General features: G+C 44.7%; 1 protein-coding gene across 2 annotated transcripts; it reads right to left on the bottom strand.

Moving 5' to 3' along the window:
- Positions 1 to 19,131: 19,131 nt before the first annotated feature.
- Positions 19,132 to 25,122, bottom strand: LRATD2 (LRAT domain containing 2). 2 transcript variants are annotated; one of them, XR_013396962.1, is made up of 3 exons: positions 24,680 to 25,122; positions 22,915 to 24,135; positions 19,132 to 20,096 (listed from the first exon to the last, which is right to left on the bottom strand). XR_013396962.1 is itself a non-coding variant. In XM_077942875.1 (1 exon), the coding sequence occupies exon 1, from the start codon at positions 24,037 to 24,039 to the stop codon at positions 23,107 to 23,109; it is 933 nt and encodes a 310-aa protein (XP_077799001.1). In that variant the 3' UTR covers positions 19,132 to 23,106. The 2 variants fall into 2 exon arrangements, 1 of the variants encoding a protein (XP_077799001.1); XM_077942875.1 differs by lacking the exon at positions 24,680 to 25,122 and having other exon boundaries at positions 19,132 to 24,039.
- Positions 25,123 to 25,763: the final 641 nt, after the last annotated feature.

The following is a 25,763-nucleotide window of genomic DNA, read 5'->3' on the forward strand; positions in this document are numbered from 1 at the left end:
CAATTAAGAAGATGTTACTTCAGGTCCACTTTTCAGATGAAGAAACTGCATCTTCAAAAGTCACAATGGCTAGTAAGCGGGGAAACCCAAATCCAAGCTGAGTCATGGGAAGGCCAAACTCTTACCTGCCATGTGAGAGAGAAGGAAATCCTGAGCAACGATGAAAGACTGAAGTTGAGAACTTGGGTGGGAAAGGGTAAACATGTGTTCTGGGCTGTAGGACAATTACATGAGGAATTGAAATGCTGCTAAGCAGAAAGTCCTTGGACAAGGATAATATTAAAAACATTTCTTCCATTTGCACTTTACAAAATGCTCACAAAAGATCAACTGGTGTAAAGGGTAGGCAGAAGTTCTTTGCACAATGCTTATTCATACAAGTTTGAAATCATGCCCAAATAAAAAGTTCAAAAAAACCCAAAGCCTTTTACAAACAGGCGCCCAAGCTCTCCATCATCCCTCTGTTGGGTTTGTTCAATCTCTTACCTTCATCAACTCATTTTTCAGAGTAACAGAGGCCACCAAAGAAGATCTAAGTCTGGAAGTATAATGTTCCTCCACTCCAACTTTCAGCAGCACTGTGGCAATCTGAAGAGAAGCCTTTGGGGTTATGTGATTTGGGAAATGCTTGCAAATGAAATGGGTGTAACTGCTAGAAATAACCATAATGGCATAGGAGAAGATTTGGTCCAGGAGTCAGGTAACTGGGGATTGCATCCTAGTGGTGAACCTGCCCCTATAAAACTTCATACAATTATTCAGGGAAAAAGAGAGGGAGAGAAATAAACATAAACCAAGTTTGCAGCATGGTCAGCATTAATCATGAGGTCAGCTCATTCTCTGACCTACTTCCTTATAGTTGTTCGGTGCCTACTTTCTTAGAATCACTAGACCCTGTTAGGAGATCATAGTTCCCTTAACTGATCTATACTTAGCAACTTGACTATGAAATGTTAAGTCTTCCCTTTGAGATACTCCTTCAGGTCCTGCAGACAGATGAATTTACTGACTCAGCTAGTCTGAAGAACCCCACTAATGCCAGCTGATCTGAAGGACTCCATGAGGAGCTGACTCACCAAAAAATGCAGTTCCCACATCCCGATGACTTCGTCCCCTTGCCTTGATTAATGAACAACTCCAATTTTCCAGCCCTTCAACCTCCACAATCCCCGTAAAAACCTTAACCCAGAACTCCTCGGGGTGATAGAGACTTGAGGGTCTCTTCTCATCAGTTTGCTCACCACCCATAGTTATTAAACTTTCTCTGCTACAAACCCTGCTGTCTCAGTGTAATGGCTCTGTTACTGCCCAGTGGGCATATAAGCCTGTTCGTCCTATAACAGTGGGTCCGTTTCACAGCTCAATGATCATATGCAAGCCATACTTCCTCTGTAAAATGGGAATCACAGTGGCAACCTCCAGAGTTATGCTGATGATTAAATGAAACAGCATTTGTAAAGTTCTAAGCGTGGGGCCTGGCATATAAGATATGCTCAATAAACATTTTATTTCCCCTTCCCTGAGGCTCAATTTCCACACTTATTCAAGGGGGAGAGTAATAATACCTTAAAGAGAGGGTACAAAGATCAAATGCCATAACCTGTGATTAGGAAATGCATCATTTTAAAAAACGAGTGTTGCCTTTACTGCTGGACATGACCAAGAAGGCCCAAACCTACTCTCACCCCAACCACATCCCGCAATTGAATGTATCATACTGCCTTTATTACTGTCAAGTAACTCTTGGCTCTATAATCCAGTCTTTGCAACAAGCACACAACTAGTGAAGCAGTGCTTATACTTCTGAACTGAGCTGATATTTCCCAATGTGTCTAACCCAGAGCTGTGGACACATCAAATGTTTGGTGAACATTTGTGGTTGAGATCACCCCTTCCATTCATTCTTGAACTTCCTCAACTTTCCCTTCTCCACAACATCAACTTACCCTCCACCAAGTGAACTTCTTCACTATCATTTACTTTCTGAAGTCAAACATCATTCTTGACTCTTTAATTTCCTTCACTCTGGGCCCCTTCCCCTGAATCATAATCCATGTGGAAGTCTACCTAGAGAACATATCTCATATCTACTTTATTTACCTATTACCCTAGTCCTAGATATCATGTTCTATCCTAGAGCTATTTGAAAAGTCCTTCATTTCCACTCTTTTACCTCTTATTCCCCTGCAAATCCATTCTACACACAAAAGCTAAGGTGACCTCTGAAAATCACAAATCAGGTCAAGTTGCACCCCTGCTTAAAACCGTTCAATGATTTCTCATTTCATTCAAAATAAAATTCAAACTTTACCATAGAACCCAATGACCTCTATGATATGGCCCCCAACTACATTCATTCACCAACAAATGTGTATTGAGTATGTCACAAGTGTTGGAGACTTAGAAAAAAAATTTGAAAACAGGTGGAAATCCCTGTTTTCATGAAGGTAACATTTCAGGGCAGTATTTTCTTACCTTTTTTTTTTTTTTTTTTTTGACAGAGTCTCTCTTTGTCACCCAGGCTGGAGTGCAGTGGCTTGATCTTGGCTCACTGCAACCTCCACCTCCCTGGTTCAAGTGATCCTCCTGCCTCAGCCTCCTGAGTAGCTGGGATTACAGGCATGTGCCACCATGCCTGGCTAATTTTTGTATTTTTAGTAGAAATGGGGTTTCACCACGTTGGCCAGGCTGGTCTCGAACTCCTGACCTCAAGTGATCCACCCACCTCAGTCTCAGTCTCCCAAAGTGCTGGGATTATAGGCATAAGCCACTGTGCCTGACCTTCTCCTACCTTTTTAACCTCAACCCACAGAAATACATTTTACATCGTGTCCCTATACATACTAGAAGTATGTGTAAAGGAAACAACAACAAAAATCATTAAAAAGAAACTTACCCTTACTGTTAACACATATAAAAAAGTAAAAACATAAGAAAAGTTTAACCCAGTAGAATCCTTGCTAAAGATATGTGTACTTCACTCTAGTATTTTCTTATCCAATTTCACACACACACACACAGACACACACACACACACACAGCTTACAACAATCTAAATTGATTTCTTGACTCCATAAAGTAATCTCCACTATGAAAAACACTGTTCTATCCAGGCCTCCTGCTACAGATTTTGTGACCACAAGAGAGTCATCTAAGTTTTGTCATCTATTATATAGTGAGAAGCCTTCACAATTAGGTGAGTTAATTCATTGGAATGCACATTGACACTTGGCATGCAGAAGAATCTCACCACATGTCCATCTTTTCTTGTGCCATTCTTTATTTCGTTTCGTTTTTGAGACAGAATCTCGCTCTGTCACCCAGGCTGGAGTGCAGTGGCATGATCTTGGCTCACTGGAACCTCTGCTTCCCGGGTTCAAGTGATTCTCCTGCCTCAGCCTCCTGAGTAGCTGGGATTACAGGCACTCACCACGATGTCTGGCTAATTTTTGTATTTTTATTAGAGAAAGGGTTTTGCTATGTTGGCCAGGCTGGTCTCGAACTCCTGACCTCAGGTGATCCACCCACCTCACTCTCAGTCTCCTAAAGTGCTCAGATTACAGGTGTGAGTCACCGCGCCTGGACTTGCCATTCTTTCTAGTACCCGCTACTAGTGGTCATTTCTGGTCCTAGAACACACCACCTTCATCTTCTTGGTGCTCTTTCTCCCAGAACTTCACCTTCTTGCCCCTTCTCGTCATGTAAATCTTAGCTCAAATGTCATTTCCATGAAGAAGGCTACCACCTGGAGTAACTACCTAGTGACTACATTTTAAATCCCTGCTTTAATTATCTTTAATTATCTGTTTAACAAGTGTCTAGTATCTTCTTATTGATTCATTTTCTGCTGCCTCACTCACTACAATACGTAGATAGCTCTTATAAAAATGGGGCCTTTGCTTGTCCTTTTCACAACACTAACACCAGCGCTTAAAATAGTGCCTGACGAAAGGTAGTTGTTTGACAAATACTTGTTGATGTATTTCCTTTTCCTTGCCTGAAAATAGTAATAATAATAAAGATGACCAGGCACAGTGGCTCAGGCCTGTAATCCGAGCACTTTGGACGGCTGAGACAGGAAGATCACTTGAGCCCAGGAGTACAAGACCAGCCTGGGAGACATAGCAAGACTTTGTCTATACAAAAAAATATATATATTTTTTGAGACAAAGTTTCACTCCTGTTGCCCAAACTGGAGTGCGATGGCGCGATCTCAGCTCACCGCAAGCAACCTCTACCTCCTGGGTTCAAGCGATTCTTCTGCCTCAGCCTCTCTAGTAGCTGGGATTACAGGTGGCTGCCACTATACCCAGCTGATTTTTTGTATTTTTAGTAGAGATGGAATTTCACTATGTTGGCCAGGCTGGTCTTGGATTCCTGGCCTCCGGTAATCCACCTGCCTCAGCCTCCCAAAGTGCTGGGATAACAGGCAACAGCCACCACGCCCAGCACAAAAATAATTTTAAAAATTAACCAGGCATAATGACATATGACTGTAGTCCCAGCTACTCGAGAGGCTGAAATGGGAGAGGCACTTGAGCCCAGGTGGTTGAGACTGTAGTGAGTTGTGATCACCCCACTGCATTCCAGCCTGGGTGACAGAGTGAGACCCTGTCTCAAAAAAAAAAAAAAAGTGTTGGAATAAATGAATGGTCTAGAGACTACGTCACCAGCAGAGTCAACTAGCAGGCAGATGTAATCATGTTGAATTATTTTTCCCTAAAGAAAACAGGGGATTTGGAGTTAGAATTTCTGAGCTTCAGGACTAGCTCCTCCTTTATTAGTTCCCTAACTGTGATGGACTCAGTCGTGGTCCCCAAAATTTATAACTCTTAACCCCTAGTATTTCAGAATGTGACTGTATTTGGAGATAAGGTCTTTAAAGAAGTAATTAAGGTTAAATAAGGTCATTAGGATGGGCACTAATCCAATATAACTGGTGTCCTTAGGAAAAGACAGAATTTGGGCAAAGATATACAGAAGGAAGGCCATGTGAAGGCACAGAGAGAAGGTGAACATTTACAAGCCAAGGAGAGAGACCTCAGAAGAACCCAACCCTGCCAATACCTTGATCTTGGACTTCCCAGCCTCCAGAACTGTGAGAAAATAAATTGCTGTTGTTTAAGCCCTGTAGTCTGTTGTACTTTATTATGTAGTCCTAGCACACTAATGGACTAGGCTTGGGTGAATCATGAAGCATCTCTCTCTGTTTTTCACTTGCAACATGAGGATAGTGCTTTGCTCAGGAGCTAATTTATATAAAAGCACCAGCACAAATCCAGGCATACAATAGAATCTTTACATATGTCTATTTTCCCCACAAAATTTTTCTTTAATACTCATTTATTTATTATTTTTTATTTATTCATTTTTGAGACAGTCTCACTCTGTCGCCCAGGCTGGAGTGCAGTGGCGTGATCTCAGTTCACTGCAAACTCCGCCTCCCAGGTTCAAGCGATTCTCTTGCCTCAGCCTCCTGAGTAGCTTGGATTACAGGAACCCGCCACCATGCCTGGCCAATTTGTGTATTTTTAGTACAGACGGGGTTTCGCCATGTTGTCCAGGCTGGTCTCGAACTCCTGACGTGATCCACCCGCCTCGGCCTCCCAAAGTGCTGGAATTACTGGCATGAGCCACTGCGCCTGGCATACTAATTTAAAAATAGATGCAAGCTGGGCACAATGGCTCACACCTGTAATCCCAGCACTTTGGGAGACCGAGGCAGGAGGGTTGCTTGAGACCAAGAGTTTGAGACCAACCTGGGCAATACAGAGAAACCCCATCTCTACAAAAAAATTAAAAAATTAGCCTTGCATGGTGGCATGTGCCTGTGGTCCCAGCTACTGGGGAGGCTGAGGTGGGAAGATTGCTTGAGCCCAGGAGGTAGAGGTTGCAGTGAGCTGTGATTGCTCCACTGCATTGCAGCCTGGGTGACAGAGCAAGACCCTGTCTGAAAAAAAAAAAATAGATGTAGATTTTCATGAGTTCATTGAAATCTGCAAAATCAGATTGAGCAATACCTGAGGTCAATAGTATCTTATTTGTCTTTATAGTCCCAGGACACAGGACAGTAGCAGTTTGAATAGAGGCAGAGCAGGTATGAACCTCGGTTCATAAATTCACAAGGGCAAGAATTATCACTGACATTATTTTCCTGAAGTAACTAAATTCACAGTCCAAATCCCCAGGCTTCCAAGATGGAAGAAAGTTCAGACTTAATATTTCTTGCCTTTCTATCCTCTATTCTGAACTATGGTTTTGGGGAGGTCTGTGTATCAGTCACCTTCAGGTCTTGCAGCCCTGCAATTTCTCATCTACTTCTTAGGGGACTTAGGGATCTTTGGCAAGGTAGGGTGCCATATACCTAGGCTCTGATCTCCTGGGGCCTGCCAAGAAGCTCTAGTGTAGGTCATACTACATCTATATTTTTTGGTTCTGTCTGTCCCCAGCCACAGAGAACCTCGTCTCTTCTCCCAGCTTGAGCTTCTCGGGGCTACTCCTTACCCTGGATAGCTCCAGAGCCCTCTGGTGGGTTTAGGCTCCTTCAGAAAACAGAAAGAACACTTGACAACAGATTTTCACCAACTGACAGCATCACTTTGGAAAAAACATTTACTTTTAAAGCCCATAACATCCTTACCCTTTTCTCCTACCTCTGTATGCCATCCCCCACCCCTGCTGATATGGTTTAGCTTTGTGACCCTACACAAACCTCGTCTTGAATTATAACTGCCAGGTGTTAAGAGGAGGGACCCGGTGGGAGGTAATTGAATCAAGGGGGCAGTTTCCCCCGTGCTATTCTCGTGATAGTGAGCGAGTTCTCACGAGATCTGATGGTTTTATAAGTGTCTGGCATTTCCCTGGCTGGTTCTCATTCTCTCTCCTGCTGCCCTGTGAAGAGGTGCCTTCTGCCATGATTGTAAGTTTCCTGAGGCCTCCCCAGTCATGTGGAACTGTGAGTCAATTAAATTTATTTTCATTATAAAATACCTAGTCTCAGGTATTTCTTCATAGCAGCATGAGAACAGACTAGTACATCTGCCATGCGTTTTTAAATTTTTATTTACTTATTTATTTATGTTGAGACAGGGTCTCACTCTGTTGCACAGGCTGGAGTGCTGTGGCATGATCACAGCTCACTGCAGCCTCAACCTCCCAGACTCAGGTGATTCTTCCCCCTCAGCCTCCTGAGTAGCTGGGACTATAGGTGTATGCCACTATGCTCAGCTAATTTTTATAATTTTTTTTTTTTTTTTGGTAGAGATGTGGTTTCATCACGTTGCCCAGGCTGGTCTTGAACTCCTAAATTCAAGCAATTCACCCACCTTGGTTTCCTAACGTACCTGGGACTACAGGCATTGGGCTACCACACCTGGCTAGGATTTTGTAATTTCTTAAGCGCACTGAGAACCCTGATGCAATCATTGTCTCTTAGTTGACTATTTCAGCTATTTGCAAGTAAATTGGAAATGATGGAACATCTAAAACTGTTGCCAAATCCTTACAATGAAACTCTGAACATTAGAGTTAGCAGATTTAGCAAGTGAAAATACAAGATGCAATATTTGAGACATACTTGTACTAAAAAAATGTATTCACTGCTTATCTGAAATTCAAATTTTACTGGGTGTCCTGTATTTTATCTGGCAACTCTAACTTAACGCATAAGGAAATCTCTTGGGGCAGTGCTTCTCAAACTCCAGCTGCATTGGGATCACCTGGAGGGCTTCTTAAATCAGATAGCTGGGCACTGCCCCTAGAATTTGTGATTCAGTAGGGCTGAAGTGGACCTGAGAATTTGCTTTCCTAACAAGTTCTCAGATGATGTTGCTATTGCTGGCACAGGAGCCACACTTTGAGAACAATTGTCTTAGGAAACAGGCAAGGAATCAATTTCATATGCGCTTAGCAAATTTCATGACCTCTCTGTGCTTCCATTACCTTAACTGTAAGATGGAGAGACTAATAATAAATACCTCAACCTACTTCTTAGGATTCTCTGCAGGAATAAATGAGTTTACATATAGAAACTGCTTACAATAAGGCCTAGCACTTTCATGTGCTATATAATTGTAAACTTGTTATCATTAATAACATTATTCCCTCCTGTGTTCAAATTAAAAAACTGAAAAAATTCTGCTTTTCATTGATCTTAATAATGACCATCCAGAGTTGTCAAAACCATGTTAAAATGATGCAAAGAAGTTTAAGAGGCAACATTACATATTAAATACTTAATGACAAATGGTAAAAGATAATGGTGTAGCTGCTGTGAAGAACAGTTTGGCAGTTCTCCACGTAGAATTAACGTGTGATCCAGCAACTTCACTTTTAAATATATTTCCAAAATAGTTGAAAACAGGAACTTAAATACTTGCATGCCAATGTTCATAGCATTCCCAATAGCGAAAAGGTGTAAACAACCCAAATGTCCATGAACAAATGAATGTTTAAGCAAAATATGGTATATACAAACGATGGAATATTATTCACCCATAGAAAGGAATGAAACACTGGCAGGGCATGGTGGCTCACACCTGTAATCCCAGCACTTTAGGAGGCCGAGACGGGCAGATCACTTGAGGTCAGGATCCAGCCTGGGCAACATGGTGAAACCTTGCCTCTAATAAAATACAAAAAAATTAACCAGGTGTGGTGGTGGGTGCCTGTAATCCCAGTTACTTGGGAGGCTGAGGCAGGAGAATTGCTTGAACCGGGAGGCAGAGGCTGCAGTGAGCCAAGATTGCACAACTAATGCACTCCAGTCTGGGTGACAGAGTGAGACTCTGTCTCAAAAAAAAAAAAAACAAAAAAAACCAAAAAAAACAAAAAAAAAGGAAGGAAATACTTATACATGCTATGATTTGGATAAACCTTGAAAACATTATGTTAGGTAAAAGCAGTCAGTACTCTCATCCTCTTTCCTCCCTCTGGTAAAGAGGCTTGAGATTATACTGGGCGCTCCCAGATAATTTAGGCTAATCTTTCTATCTCAAGATCCTTAACTTAATCATACAAGCAAAGTCCCTTTTGCCATGAAAGGTAACATATTCACAGGTTCCAGGGATTCAAATGTGGATAGCTTTTGGCAGAGGGGACGGTATTCTGCCTACCAAATCATCTCACCACAGGATTGGAAAAGCTGGCCTTGGAATCTCAGTCTCATCACTTAGTAGCTGTGCCACTCTGCTTACCTAACCTCCTCAGCAGCACCCTTAAAATGGCCATAAATGCGGCCTTGCAGGCCTATTGTGAGAACAATGATAATGAGTCAGTAGGAGCTAGGACCAAGACAGCCCTCAATGAATAGTCAGCATTATTATTATGATCTTAAGCCCTCTACTTTTTCCAACAGGAGTACTATAAGGTTTGTAAGTGAAACTGTTGGGTGAAATGCTAAGTTCTATTCAGATGTTGGTTATGATATTTTCTTGAAACAATCGACCTACACATTTCTTTTATTTCTCATTTCATTCCAGGTCATTGGGGGATGAAGAGGTGGGCAAGGCTAGTCAAGCAGTCTTCCCTGCAGTCCCTGCTCTTAGGGTCATACATAACTGTGTCTGGAAATAGAACGTGCACTGTCACCTTTCGAAATCTTATTTTAAAAGGCAAAACTAGGAAGTTCCTGATTAAAAAACAATGTGAGAAAATGTTCTATGATGAAAATTAGCAGGGTATATGAATGTGCTGAGCTATGTAACAACATCTCAGAGTGTAAAAAACAAGCATCTCTTTATTCATTCAGAAGTATTTATTGAGCACTTACTATTGTCCAAGTATTGTGTTAAGCACTGGGTATACCGTGGTGCTCAAAGCAACTGAGGTCCTTGCCCTTATTCTAGTGGGAAGAGACATACAATAGAAGGATAAAAAACTATGGGGCTGGGTGTGGTGGCTCATGCCTGTAATCCCAGAACTTTGGAAGGCCAAGGTGGGCTGATCACTTGAAGTCAGGAGCTCAAGACCAGCCTGGTCAATGTGGTGAAACCGTGTCTCTACTAAAAATAAAAAAATTAGCCGGACATGGTGGCAGGTACCTGTAATCCCAGCTACTTGGGAGGCTGAGGCAGGAGAATCACTTGAACCCAGGAGGCAGAGTCTACAGTGAGCCAAGATCACACCACTGCACTCCAGCCTGGGTGACAGAGTGACACTCTTGTCTCAAACAAAAAAGAAAAAAGAAATTCACTGAGTGAATCCAGCAACCAAGTGCTTGGGACTGAATTCAAATGTTTGCCATAGAAGAAAACCGGTGACCAACTGATTTCAATTTTTGAATTTTTGGCAGAATAAATAAGACTCGTTCAGGTTGTAAAAAACAAAATACTAATAGAAACTTAAAACAATATATTATTTTTTACCTATGAGTAGGCAAACGTTTTCAAACACTTGAGTTTGTTATTAGCATTCTTGAAAATTGGCACCATCTTTTATAGAGGGCCACATGGTTGTTCCTACCAAAATTTGAGGCTAGGCACAGTGGCACACGCCTGTAATCCCTGCACTTTGGGAAGCCGAGGTACGCCTGTAATCCCTGCACTTTGGGAAGCAAGGCACGCCTGTAATCCCAGCACTTTGGGAAGTGGATCACCTGGGGTCAGGAGTTTGAAACAAGCCTGGTCAACATGGTGAAACCCCGTCTCTACTAAAAATACAAAAATTAGGCGTGGTGGTGGGCACCTGTAATCCCAGCTACTTGGGAGGCTCAGGCAGGAGAATAGCTTAAACCTGGGAGGTGGAGGTTGCAGTGAGCCGAGATTGCGACACTGCACTCCAGCCTGGGTGACAGAGTGAGATTCCGTATCAAAAAAAAGAGAAAAAAAAATTGTACATGACTTTTATTTAGAAATTTCGCTTCAGCGATTATATCCTTCAGAAATACTCACATATATGCCAAGAACAGGTTATAGCAAGATGTTTGTGGTATCATTTGTAATTAGGAAAATCTGGAGATGGCTTAAATGGGCATTAATGTGACAATGGGTAAATAAGAAACAGAAGCTGCTTTCCTATAATAGCCAGCTGTTAAAAATGTTCTAGACACTTTACTAAAATTTCCTGATTTACTGACGATTTTCTTTTAAACATGGCAGAGAAATATGGGTAGCAAGATGTAATTTGAGTAAAACAGAACAAAACAAAACAAAAACCTGGGCGCAGTGGCTCATGCCTGTAATCCCAACACTTTGGGAGGCTAAGACAGAGGGATCTCGAGGCCAGGAGTCTGACACCAAACTAGGCAACGCAGCGAGACTCCAACTCTACAAACATTTAAAAAATTACCCAGGTGTGGTGGCTCATGCCTGTAATCCCAACATTTTGAGATGCTGAGGTGGGCACATCACTTGAGGCCAGGAGTTCAAGGCCAGCCTGGCCAACATGGTGAAACCCCGTCTCTACTGAAAATACAAAAATTAGCCAGACTTGGTTGAACCCAGGAGGCGGAGGTTGCAGTGAGCCAAGATTGCACCGCTGCACTCCAGCCTGGGCAACGGGGTGAGACTCTATCTCAAAAAATAATAATAATGTAATCTAATTGGCTGAGTCTATATCAGCAATATGAAAAAAGGGAGTTACTAATCAATTTCTAGTATTGGCTCTCACGTTTCACTCCCTGTCCTACTCCAGTTGTCACACATGTACAAGGGCAGATATGTGTGTTTCACGATTAAAATAAAGGGCTGATAAAATGGGAGCAGGATTATGTTGGAATCTTTCTCTGATAAGACATGCCCTACCTGGTTAACCTTCCCCCAGGAAGTCTATTGCTTACCCCTCCCACTTCCAAGGGGTGGGTGGTTGGGGTGGGGGGAAATTTAGCTGACCCCACTCAGTGGCGCCCTAGGCCCGGGGCTTTCCTGAACTTTATCACACTCTATCACAGGCATTGCATCTACTGTCAGCCTGTCTGTTTTCCTTCCAGGGAATGTGGGCAGACACCTGAACCATGTGGTATTCCTCCTTTTAGTCCCAGTGGTAGAACAATGCCTGGTGGGCCTTCTTAAACACTTAAGGAATGAGCAGACATGTCTCTAGCCAGGAATGTCATTTGCCCTGGGGAGAGCAGCAGAGGGGCCTGCAGAGAAGTGTCTCTAAGGCCGGATAAGAGCAGCTGAAATAGTCCAATTCTCAGCCCTGGCTGGGAAGAAAGGAAGGAGAAATAGTTGCACGTAAAGTTATTTTCCTGGATACTGTAATAGTGGATTTGTCAAAAACCACAGAATGTACAACACAGTGAACCCTAATGTAAACTATGGACTTTGGTGGATAAAGACGGGTCAATGTCAGCGTATTGATTGTAATAATTGTACCACACTGATGCCTAATGTTAAAGGGGGCGTAGTTGTGGGGAGAGGGGGCGGAGGGGCATGTGGGACCTCTCTGTGAACCTAAAACTGCTCTAAAAAATAGTGTCTTGGCTGGGCACGGTGGCTCACGCCTGTAAACCCAGCACTTTGAGAGGCTGAGGCGGGGGGATCACTGGAGGGCAGGAGTTTGAGACCAGCCTGGGCAACATGGGGAAACCCCGTGTCTACTAAAGATACAAAAATTAGCAGGGCATGGTGGTAGATGCCTGTAGTTCCAGCTACTCAGGAAGCTGAGGCGGGAGAATTGCTTGAACCCGAAAGGCAGAGGTTGCAGTGAGCTGAGATCGCGCCACTACACTCCAGCCTAGGTGAGAGAGACTCTCAAAAAAAAGAAGTTTTAATTTTTAAAAAAGTACCAAAATAAGTATCAGCACAAAGAACTATCACCATTTTGATGTTTTATGGCTTTATGGACAACTCTGCTATTTCTGAAGTATGAGAAGAAACAGATCCTCTCAGAATACATTAGAATAAAGCATGCATTTCCACTGAGATACACAAGCATTCTCTCGACGGGCTGTGATGTGTTGCCCAAGAGTAGAGTCAGATAGTAAAAAGAAATATACTCTGGGATGGAAAACAAAACACAACAAATCATTGAATGAAGCAAAATTTAAAACAAAAACCTCTGAACATGTTTTCTTAAAGAAGACATGGATTAATTTGCTTTTTCCCTAGCCACTACTTACGTTTGGTTTATAATATTAAACATAATGACAAAATTTGCCAGTTCAAAAAAAAAAAAAGTTTTGGGGATAGTGCCAACTTTTCACAACAAAAGCACTTCCTGAAATTCAGTCAATTATTATTATCCTTATTAACTGTTTTTTGTTTTTGTTTTTGTTTTGAGACAGTCTTGCTCTGTCATCCAGGCTGGAGTGCAGTGGGTCACTGCAACCTCCACCTCCCAGGTTCAAGAGATTATCCTGCCTCAGCCTCCTGAGTAGCTGGGATTATAGGCTCCTGCCACCACACCCAGATAATTTTTATATTTTTAGTAGAGATGCAGTTTCACCATGTTGGCCAGGCTGGTCTCAAACCCCTGACCTTAGTTGGTTAAGTGCTGGGATTATAGGCATGACTCACCGAGCCTGTTTTTTCACATGAATGAGGTTTAGGGTGATGGCCAAGGAACAAGTATTCATTAAAATAAAGAGCAACATCTTACAGCCATCTCAAAGGATGACGTTACACCTGAAACCTTGCCATAGATTGTGCTGTGTGCTCCACACACACAGACCCGGAACCAAGTTCCTGTCATGGTAAAGGGACTTGCTCAAGGTCACACATCTCAAATCAAGCCATTTGTAGCGGAGCCAACCCATAGGGTCACCACGCCATACCTAAGTGCCCTGTGATGCACTAAGCTGTTCACGTAAGTCAATGAACAGCTTAATGGAGTAGGCACTCCTAATAGCCTTGGTTTTTAGATTAGTCAAGGTGGCTGAAAGAAGTTACTAACTTGCCCAAGATTACATTGGAGGTCAGGGGTTGGAGCCACGATGAGAAGCAGGCTATGTGGCCTGATGACTACGTGTCCTGGGGGGCAGTAAAGAAGTCACGCAAAGACAGACAGAGGAGGAACAATTGAAGAAGAGACTGTCACAGTGCTTGGCCACAGGGAGGGTGGGGTGATTACCCTGGGGCCTGTTACTGCTACCCATAAGAATGCAAAGTCCTTCTGGATGAGTTGCCTCTCTTCTTCCTGCTGCTGCTTGCCTCCAGGGTTGCTGCAATAACAGTGGAAACATAAATGCTATTCAGATAATGCTGCTTGCCAGTTGTTGGAGCAGAAGAGGGCTCCCAGTACTCTCCATGGGGTGAGAGGAAGGGCAGGAAAGGGGTGATCAGGTGATCTTTTCCGTGCAGGAAGAGTAGTCTGGGGCTTTGGAGACCAGCTTTCCTGTTCCCGGCCAGAAGTTACCATTTATTAGTTATGTAATTTTGGATAAATCACTTAATTTCCCTAAACTTCTTTCCTCAACTGTAAAATGAACATAATATTAGTATCTGTTCAGAAAGTCTGTGGTGATTAAAGTAGGACAGAGTGGACAAGGTGACATCGTCATTGTTTATTACTGTAAAATCCCTTTTTGTCCCTCCCTGACTACCCAGAGCCCAGTGTCTTAAAAATGCTTAGTAACAGGTGCATGCTGGTAGTCCCAGCTACTTGGGAGGCTGAGGCAGAAGGACTGCTTGAGACCAGAAGTTCAAATCCAGCTGGGCAATATAACTAGTCCTAAACAAACAAAGTGCTCGGTAAATATGTGTTGAATTTATTAGTATACATATTTAATAATAAATATGTGTAGACAAAGTAAACGGTTAATCTACTAAAGAACGATGCTCAAAAAATTATTTCTTAAAAAAATTTTTTTTATTGTTTTGGTGTTTTGTTTATTTTTGAGATGGAGTCTCACCCTGTCACCTGGGCTGGAGTGCAGTGGCACAATCTCAGTTCACCACAACCTCCACCTCCCAAGTTCAAGTGATTCTTCAGCCTCAGCCTCCCAAGTAGCTGGGGCTACAGGCGTGTGCCACCATGCCTGGCTAATTTTTATATTTCATCATGTTGGCCAGACTGGTCTCGAACTCCTGACCTCAGGTTACCTGCCTGCCTCAGCCTCCCAAAGTGTTGAAATTACAGGTGTGAGCCACTGTACCTGGCCTTATTATTGCTTTAATGAGATGGAGTCTCACTGTATTGCCCAGGCTGGTTTCAAACTGCTAGACTCAAGAGATCCTCCCAATTTGGCCTCCTGAAGTGCTGGGATTACAGGCGTGAGCCACCTCACCTGGCCAAGAAATATTCCAAACACTACAGCATCTGCTAAACGACTGAAGTATTAACTAGTTATCTCTTTCTTATCTTACCAAGTTCTCATGTATAGCTAAGAAATTATCCAAGACCAGGCCGGGCGCGGTGGCTCAAGCCTGTAATCCCAGCACTTTGGGAGGCCGAGGCGGGCGGATCACAAGGTCAGGAGATCGAGACCAAAGTGAAACCCCGTCTCTACTAAAAATACAAAAAATTAGCCGGGCGCGGTGGCGGGCGCCTGTAGTCCTAGCTACTCAGGAGGCTGAGGCAGGAGAATGGCGTGAACCCAGGAGGCGGAGCTTGCAGTGAGCCGAGATCGCGCCACTGCACTCCAGCTACAGTGTGAGACTCCTTCTCAAAAAAAAAAAAAAAAAGAAATTATCCAAGACCAAAGGGAAGACCTCTTTCCCAGACAATAACTTCATTTTGACTAAGGCTTTTGAATACACACAATAGCCCAGATTTCCCTAGCCAATCATACTAGTTTCTTTTTTTTTTTTTTTCATTCTTTTTTTTTTTTCTTTTGTTAAGTGGGAGTCTCACTCTGTCACCCAGGCTGGAGTGCAGTGGCATGACCTCAGCTCACTGCAACCTCTGCCTCGCAGGTTCAAGTTATTCTCCTGCCTCAGCCTCCCAAGTAGCTGGGATTACAGGTGCATACCACCATGTCTAGCTGATTTTTGTATTTTTAGTGGAGATGAGGTTTCACCATGTTGGCCAGGCTGGTCTTAAACTCCCGACCTCAGGTGATCCGTCTGCCTCGGCCTCCCAAAGTGCTGGGATTACAGCCATGAGCCACCACACCCAGCCCATACTAGGTATTGATCTGAGATTTACATGCAGTATTCCATTTTGTCCTCACAAGCACCATTTAAGGTAGATTTAGTTTGGTTATATTATTACATATTACATATTAGTCATATTACCTTACTAATGCAACTAAAGTTTAAGAGAGTGAATTGGTGGATGCCATTAACTCGTTGTAAGAGGAAGTGGGTTCCAAGAAAGTAAGTAACTTCTGCCAAGGTTACTGGCCTAATAATAAGCAAAGGCTGGAGGAGAGAAACCAGGTCATTTGATTGTAAAGCCTTAACCACTGTTCAATACGGTGTGCCCAGGTCAGACTCTCTATCTGCAGTTTAGCATTGTCACTGAGAATTCTCCAAAGTAATGTGTTTAAAAAGAATGCACGGAATATCAACCCAACTAGATTCTTGGAGTTCACTACATTATACAAGCTTTCCAAAGAAAGTATCAGAGTGCTCATCTTTTGAGTCATTTATGGTCACACTGGACAAGACACTAGGTACTATATTATGCCAATGGCTTGCTAACTGAACAAAATAACCTCTTCCTCAATCACAATTCCAAGGCCGTGGCAGCCAGGTTATAAAACCTCCTACTCCATTTTACCACTGCTCTTCCATCCAGCCTGGCCAATGCCACTTGTCTGTTGATTTGCACCCAGGCAAAGGCCCAACTTCACAATCCACTCCATAACCTGGCTGGAAATACAAGTCATCCTTAGCACCCTTCCACCCAGAACAACCTCTAGTTGCCTTCTGTTCTAGAGGTTGCCTTCTAAGAGGAAGGGAAGACAGTCACTTCTTGCTCTCCCTGTTTAATGCACCCTAAAAAACACTATTACATTCATTCTTTTCAAACCAGTCACAACATCATGTTGAGATAATCTAGGGGCTTTTTAGTCTGGCGAAGTCCAAACTGAAAGTTCGTTTACTCACTTAAACTTTTTTTAGTGGGGGTTTCTTCGCCTGGTCCTGTGTTAAGCGTTGGAGATACATGAACGAGTTGGACAACTTGTTGTAAAAGAGAGCCCCAAGGAGAAATGGGTGTGTACCAGGAGTACAAACAAAGGCATTTTGAGAGCACCTGAGGTCCATTCATTCACTCTCCAGCCTTCCTCCCTTAATCAGTACCCATTCTGAAGCCCCTCGCTCCCTCCTCCACTTCCGGGGTGCAGCAAAAATATTTCCTCAGGGAAGCCTTTTTTGACTCATTGATCGGGAGAGATTCTCCTATATACTCTGTACATTTCCTTCATTTCACCTATCACAATTTTGGTAAGTAGTTATCTGTCTTAATTAAAATGAAAGTTACATGATGATAGTAACTATGGACTTGGTTTATCTTTATTTTTCTATTTTTATTTTTTGAGTCAGGATCTCACTCTGTTTTTCTATTTTTATTTTTTGAGTCAGGATCTCACCCTGTCACCTGCCCAGGCTGGAGTGCCATTGGCATGATCTTGGCTCATTGCATCCTCGACCTCCTGGGCTCGAGCGATGCTCCCACCTCAGCCTCCTGAGTGCTGGGATCACAGGCATGTGCCACCACACCTGGCTAATTTTGTTTATTTTTTGTAGAGATGGGGTTCTCACCATGTTGCTCAGGCTGGTCTCAAACTCCTGGGCCCAAGTAGTCTCTTAGCCAAGGCCTTCCAAAGTACTGGGATTACAAGTGTGAGTCACAGCATCCGGCCAGGATTAGCTTTATCTTTTTATGTTAGGCACTAGGAATTGAAGAGCCTCCAGGTTAAGTATTTAGTGAATATTAGTTATATTCGTTACGTCCTTTTCTCATCATTTGTATCTTCATGTATTTGGTCTACCCGATTTCTCCACATGCCCAATACCAGTTTTCAAACTCTGAACTTTCTCACATCTGTTTTGAGTATCTATCAACCATCCATATTTTACAGGTCCGCCTTTTATTACAATCTGTCCTGTATGTTATGAGTGAAATTGATTTCCCCTTAGAAATAGGCTCAAGGGCAGGACTATTTCTCAAGGTTCTTGTTTTTTGACCTCTCCTAGGCTAGGGCTCAGCATCTTCTAGCCCTTCATAGACAGTACCTTAGTACAATTGCAAATGCAGACACTAGCCATTCTCGCATCTACTCTGCAGATAAAATTGCCATTTGTTTAATGACTAGTTTCCCCAGAAAACTCAGTAAAAGGAAATAAACGCTTTTCTGCACATATCCTGGGCCTGTTCCTTTCGGAAGTCGCAAACATGTCATTTTCCTACATTAAGCAAGTTCAGTCCACTTAGGAGAAACAGGAACCACAGCTTCCATCAACATCACCCAAGAATAAATGCACATTGTGTGTTAAGCACCCCTTCCCCTGCTTTCTCATGCAGTGAGAACCATGATACATCAGACTTCCACTTTAGGGATAAATGGCCTCATTGCTGCTTGGGCTCCCTATAACCTTCATTCAACTTTTTTCCTATTTAAAATTCTCACAGGAGCCTGTTTAAAAGCCCAGGCATTTGAACATCACAGGATTGTGGTGGTGGCTTCAGGTGCTGGCCTAGGGAGTGCAGCAGTGGCATCCCATGAACCAGTCTGATGCCACATCCGTTCTCTTACCAACCACTGGCACCTGCATCCCTTATGCCAACAGTGCCATGCAACTGTGTTCACCCATTTTCTGTAATTATGTGGCAAATATGTTCCCTTCATCTGGAATTCTGAAGCCACTTAAGATGCAACACAGATTCCCAGTGGGTTACTAGACTCCCCTATGTAGATTCCATGAGTGTGGCTTCCAGCAATTTTTGCATGGATTCTGAAAAATCACTATGTATTGGAAATTTATGTTCATAAGACATTTTTCATGAACACTGATAGTTTAGCAATAAGTGATTTTCACAAAGTAGATGCAGGGTTTTCAGTCACTAAATGAATTCAACAAAATGTTTACTGTGCAGTACAAAGGTGATACACACTAATATTCTCAGAGAAATTATAGTAAACTGAGTAGCTTGAATTTGGACCAAAAATGTCAGAAAAGGGGTATTCGAGTAAAAAAAAATAAATCCAGTGAACTCTAATAGATGGTTTATTGGAAACCCTCATAGCACTTTTTCAAAAGAACTTGACAGGTTTTATTTTAATAAGACATAGTGAAGAGGAAATGGCTTAAAAGATATCATCAATCTTTTATTTAAGCACTGCCCTTCATTTTGAAGGAAATGATACAATTTCAAATCGGAACTTCCTTCTCAAGAAGTGATATAAGAATGTAACATTGATTTAACATACAACCTTCAACAAAAATAAAGTTTATACGACTCACTGGGAAATAAAATGCATGTGGAATTTATCCTGTTTGTCAACATAATTCTTCATGAGTCACAAGTATTACAGCCAAGAACAAAGCTTAACGAAAAGCTGAATCAGTTTATAGTTACTGATTTAAAAAACATTTCACAAATAAGATGTAGCTTTCCAAACAAATTCATTTGATGACCATAATCACAACTAGATTTTATTCTAATTTATAAAACAAAAAATGGTTAGACAAGCACATGATATTAAGAGTCTTCAACACAGTGGATTCCATTTTATTAAGAAAAAAAAAAAAATAGAAAACAAGTAGTCCTTAAATTTTCTTAGCTCTCCATAGCATACGTTATACAAAATTAAAGTTTTGCTTCCAAAAATATGTTTCCATGTGGTCGTGGTGTTGTCCAGTGCTATTAGGGCCAAAGCACCAAAGACATGAGAAGTTTAACCACTGACTTGTCATTTTTCATAAAAACTAAACATTTCCTTATAGGTCTGGAGTAAAATCTTCTAGGCATTTTAGTGCTAAAAGTCATTTTAAATTAAATGTGAAATAAAAGCTACAAAAAGTATGAGTTCTTTCAATACAAAAAGTTGTGTAGCTGAAGTTGTGGACTCCTTTGACATACAGAAGCATTTCAATAAAATATTTGCTCAGGTAAGAAAATAGAAATTTGTCTGCTTTCATTTAGCATACGTTCCAGTCGATGTCCTGCTTATCCCTGCCAGCTTCTGAAGAACATTAGAATCGATATTTCTTTCCTTCAAAGAGCATCCGTAATTCACAGTACAAAACAGTTCTAAAGTCTTATTCCTAAGGAGAAACAAAAATTATTAAATATGTTTATTTTTTCTAGTGTCAAATGTAGCCATTGCCAGGGCATTACAAACGCACTTATCCACAACACTGCCGGGTTAAGGAAAGAACCAAGAGTTGATTCATTCCCCTTTTCTGTGGCTGTTACTAATTGGTTGTTGCTTTAAGTGTTATAACCCTAAGAAAATTCCCAATAAAAATCACTGTTCTTAAGTGTCACATATTTCACACCTCTGGTATTCTGTAGAAACGCTTGCATTACATGGGAAAGCGGCATCTGAAGAGATCTATTGCCTATTCTAGTTCATTTCCAAGCCTTTTATTGAAAACCTCTTCTCTAGAGGTTTTCAATGTGCTACTACTGATGTGGATTTTGTAGGAGCTCTTCCTTCAAGCTGAGATCTCTTAGAGCAGTTTGCTTATAACAGTCACTGCTATACTTCAGTGTGACCGACCATACATCACTTGCCATTCAGGGACAGAGGAAGGAGACGGGTGGGGGAGTTGAAAAATGATCTGGCTAGCCCAGAGCTGGACAGTGCCATTCTATTCTTCCCTCCCACTTGTCTACACAGTGGTCATTACTACTCGCTCTGTTGCCCAGGCTGGAGTGCAGTGGTGCCATCTCGGCTGACTGCAACCTCTGCCTCCCAGATTCAAGCAATTCTCCTGCCTCAGGCTCCCAAGTAGCAGGGATTACAGGCGCCTGCTCAGCACGCCCAGCTAATTTTCTGTATTTGTGGAAGAGACAGGGTGTCACCATGTTGGCCAGGCTGGTCTCGAACTCCTGACTTCAGGTGATCCACCCACCTCGCCTCCCAAAGTGCTGGGATTACTGGCATGAGCCACTGCCCCCGGCCTACCTTCTATTTTCACTACTGTGTTAAGCACGAAAGAAAATCCAAATCGGTTAGATAGAGCAGGTTCTCCTAAATGTCTTAACCCATGTTTATCTTGTTCTATTCCATGAGCGAAGAGAACACAAAGCTGTGAAAGTATTAAATATGGACACTAGATTTACATTTCCAACAAGAAATTCATCTCCCTCCACAGTCCCAGACCAGGGCTAGAATGTGGTTCATTTTTAACAATCAAAGTGGCAAGATCTGTTTGGTGATCACTCTAAAAACAGGGAATGTAGCTAATGCCCTTTCATATTGAGGTGCTACAAAGATCCAAGCTATTAAAGACTATGGCCTCAACATCCATGTGTGAAACACCTATACTAGAAAATCCTTTAAGTCTTGTTGCCTTAACTTAGAGATCTCCAGGCAACAGGCCTGAGGATAGCCATGGCTGTGGACCACTCAACTATGATTCTATTCCAACTGTTAAGAATCATATCACAAAATGACTTGTACAGAGTAGTTTATAATGACTCCCGAGAGAGGGAAAAAAAAAAAAAGACACCTCAAAATTCACTCAACTTTTGAGGCAGCAATGGCAATAGGCAGCAGAGAAGCTATGCTGCAACTCAGGGCACGTATCATTGAAGATCTCACAGGAGTTTGAGACAGGCTGGAAAAAAAAATCATACTAAGCAAATAGTATCTCATACTAAGCAAAACCGAGTAGTATCTGCTCAGCCTGCCGCTAACATCTCACAATCACCAACTGTGCTTTAGGACTGTCACCAAAGTCAGATTCGGTGCTGACTAACCAGGTGGCATCTATGATCAGCGTTGGCCCTCTTATTTAACAAAGGGCTCCGAAGGAGGTATTCTCCAAGCAACAAGGAGACAGCTGCAGTACAAGACTTTGCACCTTGAATTAAATCGCATCAAGTGTGGATAGCAAAAGTAGTATCTTACCATTGAAATATGTGTTCAGCCTAAGATTTTTTACCCACCACCAGAACAAAAGTGAGGGTGAGATGGATGGGCCAGTGAAGGGATGGGGGAAGAAAAAAAAAATTACAGGATTACCACCAAAGCCTTGTTTTAAAAGGGCTCCCTTCACTATTCAGGAAAGGGAGTGGAAGGAGAGATTAACCAATTCCTGCCAGGGCAGTCCTTTTTGGCTGCTTCCACAATAGATACTTTATGGAGTGGCACAGCCAACCCTATCTGTGGCCTGCCCTGCGGATGAACACAGCCGAGCAGGTTTAATTAGATCAAAGACACAAAGGGCTATTCCCTCCTTTCATAACAACGCAGCTGTAAGTGCCTACAACAGCAGGGGAGAAACAAAGGCAGCAGAACAGAACCTTAATTGAAATCTTCTCCTGGCTGGCCCTTGACAATGATTTACTTGTAACCTAGGAAGGGGCGGGTGGAGCAGGAGGTAGCAGGAGCCTCAGCTAAGAGCCAGCTCCAGAAGACTAATTACTTGGGAGTTGTGGAGGAGGGAGGTAGCAAAGTCTTTGTAGCCCGAGTTTGCTTAACTATTTGTTAAACTTCATAGGAGACTGCTGTGGTTTTGGTCTGCTGCTCCCAGACCTTGTCATGGATTCACCAGCCCTGCGCTCCAGGAATCCCATAAAATAAATCACCCCAGCCCCGCTGGATCCCACATACAGCTCAGCTCCGCCAAAGGAGATAAGCAGCTTTTGTGCTGGTACCTCGGTGGCGACTCCACAAACCCACTCTGGCCTTTGTACCAGGATTCTTCCAAGCCCAGGATAGGAAGCAATGGCAGTAATGGGTGCTCCGGACTTTTCCCCAACCCCACGTGCTTAAGAATGGCCGATTATAAACCCAGATCTACCAAAGTTTAATAGCCAGGCAAGTCCACAGTTTGCCTCACCGCGGAGAGGAAGACACACTTAGGGGGCCAGAGAGAGACGCCCCCCACCCCCAACTAAAGCGTTTCCTACCTGCTCCCTCTGTCCCCTTCCTCCTCCCCTGTCCACAGCCGGCTGCGCATTTCACCAACTCTTTTCCAAAGGGCCCAGGAATCCCAGATGGGGCCCAGACGGTGGCAAAAGAGGGAGGAAGAGAGGGAGAAAGGGGGCAGCGGCTGCTACTGCAAACAGTTCCCCTTCGCAGCTCTGCGCTCAGCTCGCCCATCAGTGTGCCACCGCCTCTCCGTCCTCCTCCTCCGAGCTGGGCGCAGGGGGGCGCCGGGGAGGCGGCGTAGTCCGCGCCAGGTTGCCGTCGCCCTCCTCCGGCTCCGCTGGGTGCAGGTGCGTGGCGAGCTCCTGAAGCACGGCCGCGCGCCCGATCTGGTCGTTGCGTCGCTTCTCCATGATCAGGTCCTCTAGACTCTGGAACTCTAGCGTGTGGCTGCGCTGCGCCGACAGCTGAATCTGCAGCCGGTAGGGCTGCTTGCCTATGCGCAGTTCGCCGCCGATCTTGAACTCGCGCTTGCCGTAGCGGCACCAGGCGGCGAAACTCTCTGAGTTGCGCCAGCTCAGCTCGCGCTCCTTGGCGCCCACGTGCGCCAGAGCGTTGCGCACTACAGCGCTGGGGCTTAGCGGCTTGTAGCGGTACAGATCGTTGACCACGCGGCCGCGACGGCCCTGGCTGGCGTCAGTCAGGAAGCTGTTAATCACCTCCAGCCGGTGCAGGTGCACCACCTGGAAGTTACCCACATATACCGCCCAGTGCGGGTATTGAGCCTGCGACACGAACTCCACCAGGTCGCCCGGCTTGCACTTGTTGAGCAGGTTCTCAGGTGTGTAGGTACTCAGCACCGCCGAGCCCGGCGCGAAGCTCTTCTGGTAGATGCATTCATCCCGGTAGAACACGGAGCATTCCACTTCGTGCAGCCGCGGATCGTAGGGCTGCGGCTGGGGCGGCGGCGGCCCGTCCCCACCGTCGGGCAAGCCGCCGCCATCTGGCCCCTGAGGCGGCGGCTGCGGCTCCATGTCCTCATCGTCATTGGAGAAAATGTAGGAGACCCCAATGCGGGGCCCGTCGTCCCGGTCCACGCCAGTCGGGTCGGCCGTGGGAACTTCCTTGTAACTTAGGTGGGTCAATTTCTCCACCTGGTTGCCCATCACGCTGCGGACACACGTTCACACCGCCGCGAGGGGAGAAAGCGAAACCACCTCTAGGGTCATTTGCACAGGTCCCCGGACAGGGGCTGAAGCCACCTGTTGGGAGAGGAAGGCAAGAAAGCCATGTAGGAGCCCCTCCGTGAAAAGGGCGTTTTATTCCGAAAAAGAACCGGTGGGGGCTCAGCACCTGGAGCCATTTTAGGGGGAGTTTCGGATGTAGCGAGCTTTCCCTCGTTTCTCCACCTCTAAGGTCACGGTCACAGGAGACTGGGCAACTCCAGTTCTCCCTGTCCCCAGCCCTTCGCCTAGCCCTGGCAAAACCCATTGCATCAGCAGCTTCTACAGCTTCCGCCTGCGCCCTACCTGCCAAGCTTGGACAGGAAGAGGGAAGGAAAGAGAAACTTTACTCCAATCCCCCCTCCTCTGCTAACTTCCCCTCCCACCCTCGGGCCCTAACTAGCCCCTGGGACGCCTCCTCCCCACCAACGCATCCATCCCCAGAGGAACAAGCGAGGATCTCAGAGCGCGACCTGGGCAGGTGAGTCACCCTACCTGGCTCACCTGCAGCGCTACCTCCTCCCGGCTCGCCCGCCCTTCCCCCGCGCCCGCCCTCAGGCTCGGGTTACCTGCGCAAACTCACCCGCGGAGAGGTGGAGGCCGTGGGGCCTGGGGAAGGGCTCCCTGCCGCGCCCCAAGACTTCTAGGACGAGTTTGAAGGTGTAGGCTCCGCAGTCCCTCTCCCGGCGCGGGCGGCAGCGAGGCTGGGCAGAGGGCAGCGCAGCGGGTAGACTGGGGGCATGTCTTTCCCCAGCGGCTGCGTAGCGCCCCGATACTTGAAGGCGGGGGGCAATCCCTGTTCACACCGCGCCTCCTCCCGCCAGCTGGGGCTGCTGCACCTCCTCAGCCAGCTCTCAGGGGAGGTGGGGCGCGCGGAAGGAGAAGACCGCAGCCTCGCAGCCGGGCGCCAACAGCTCCCGCTCGGGCCGGGCGAGCAACAAGCACCGGAGCGGGAGGGACGGGATTGTAGATCCGGCTCCCGGCTGCCGGGCGGGAGTGCAGCCCGTGGCATTTAAAGAGACAGGCGCTCATTCCCCGAGCTCGGGTCTTTTTCACATTGCGCCGAGCCGCCGGGATCCCCGCCCCCCGCCCCGCCCACTCAGGCCGCGGGGCTCCGCCTGGCCACGCCCCCACGCCGGAGCGGGTTTAAATCCCCCGGTAAATAATCCACCCGCTGGCTAGGGTTGGCGCTGTGAACTCCGCTTGCTTTCCGGGAGAAGTTAGAAGGCAAACACAACTTGCCAGTGTGGAAATTAGAAAGGGAAGGAGAGTTTGGTGTTTGCGTCTTTTCCCTTTCACCTCTTTTTTCCCAGAGTATCTGGAGACGGAGGAACAGTCGTTTCTTTTCTTTCCTGGAACATATTTCTTGCCCTAAAGGTCACAAGAAAGGATTCTTCACTAGGACAGCTCGAAGAGTGCTTTATTTTAAAGGTATTTTCAGAGTTAGTAGTGGGAAACTTTGGGGTAGAAAAGAAAATCACAGAAAGGAAACAGTATAACACAGAACGAAGACTTATTCACTGACTGGGTCCCAAGACCACCGCTCTATTTATTAGATGTCCCTGGAAGTTAGTACAAAGTTCATAACCTCTGGTATTTCCAGAGGGGTACCAGTTCGTTGGATGGTGAGAGAAAGCGTGCAGCTCTGACTGCTTTTTTTTTTTTTT

The sequence above is a fragment of the Macaca mulatta genome, chromosome 8 (genome assembly GCF_049350105.2).
Source record: "Macaca mulatta isolate MMU2019108-1 chromosome 8, T2T-MMU8v2.0, whole genome shotgun sequence".
Lineage (NCBI taxonomy): Eukaryota > Metazoa > Chordata > Mammalia > Primates > Cercopithecidae > Macaca > Macaca mulatta.

Coding starts and splice junctions, on each gene's coding strand:
- LRATD2 (XM_077942875.1), bottom strand. CDS start 24,039: ATGGGCAACCAGGTGGAGAAATTGACCCACCTAAGTTACAAGGAAGTT.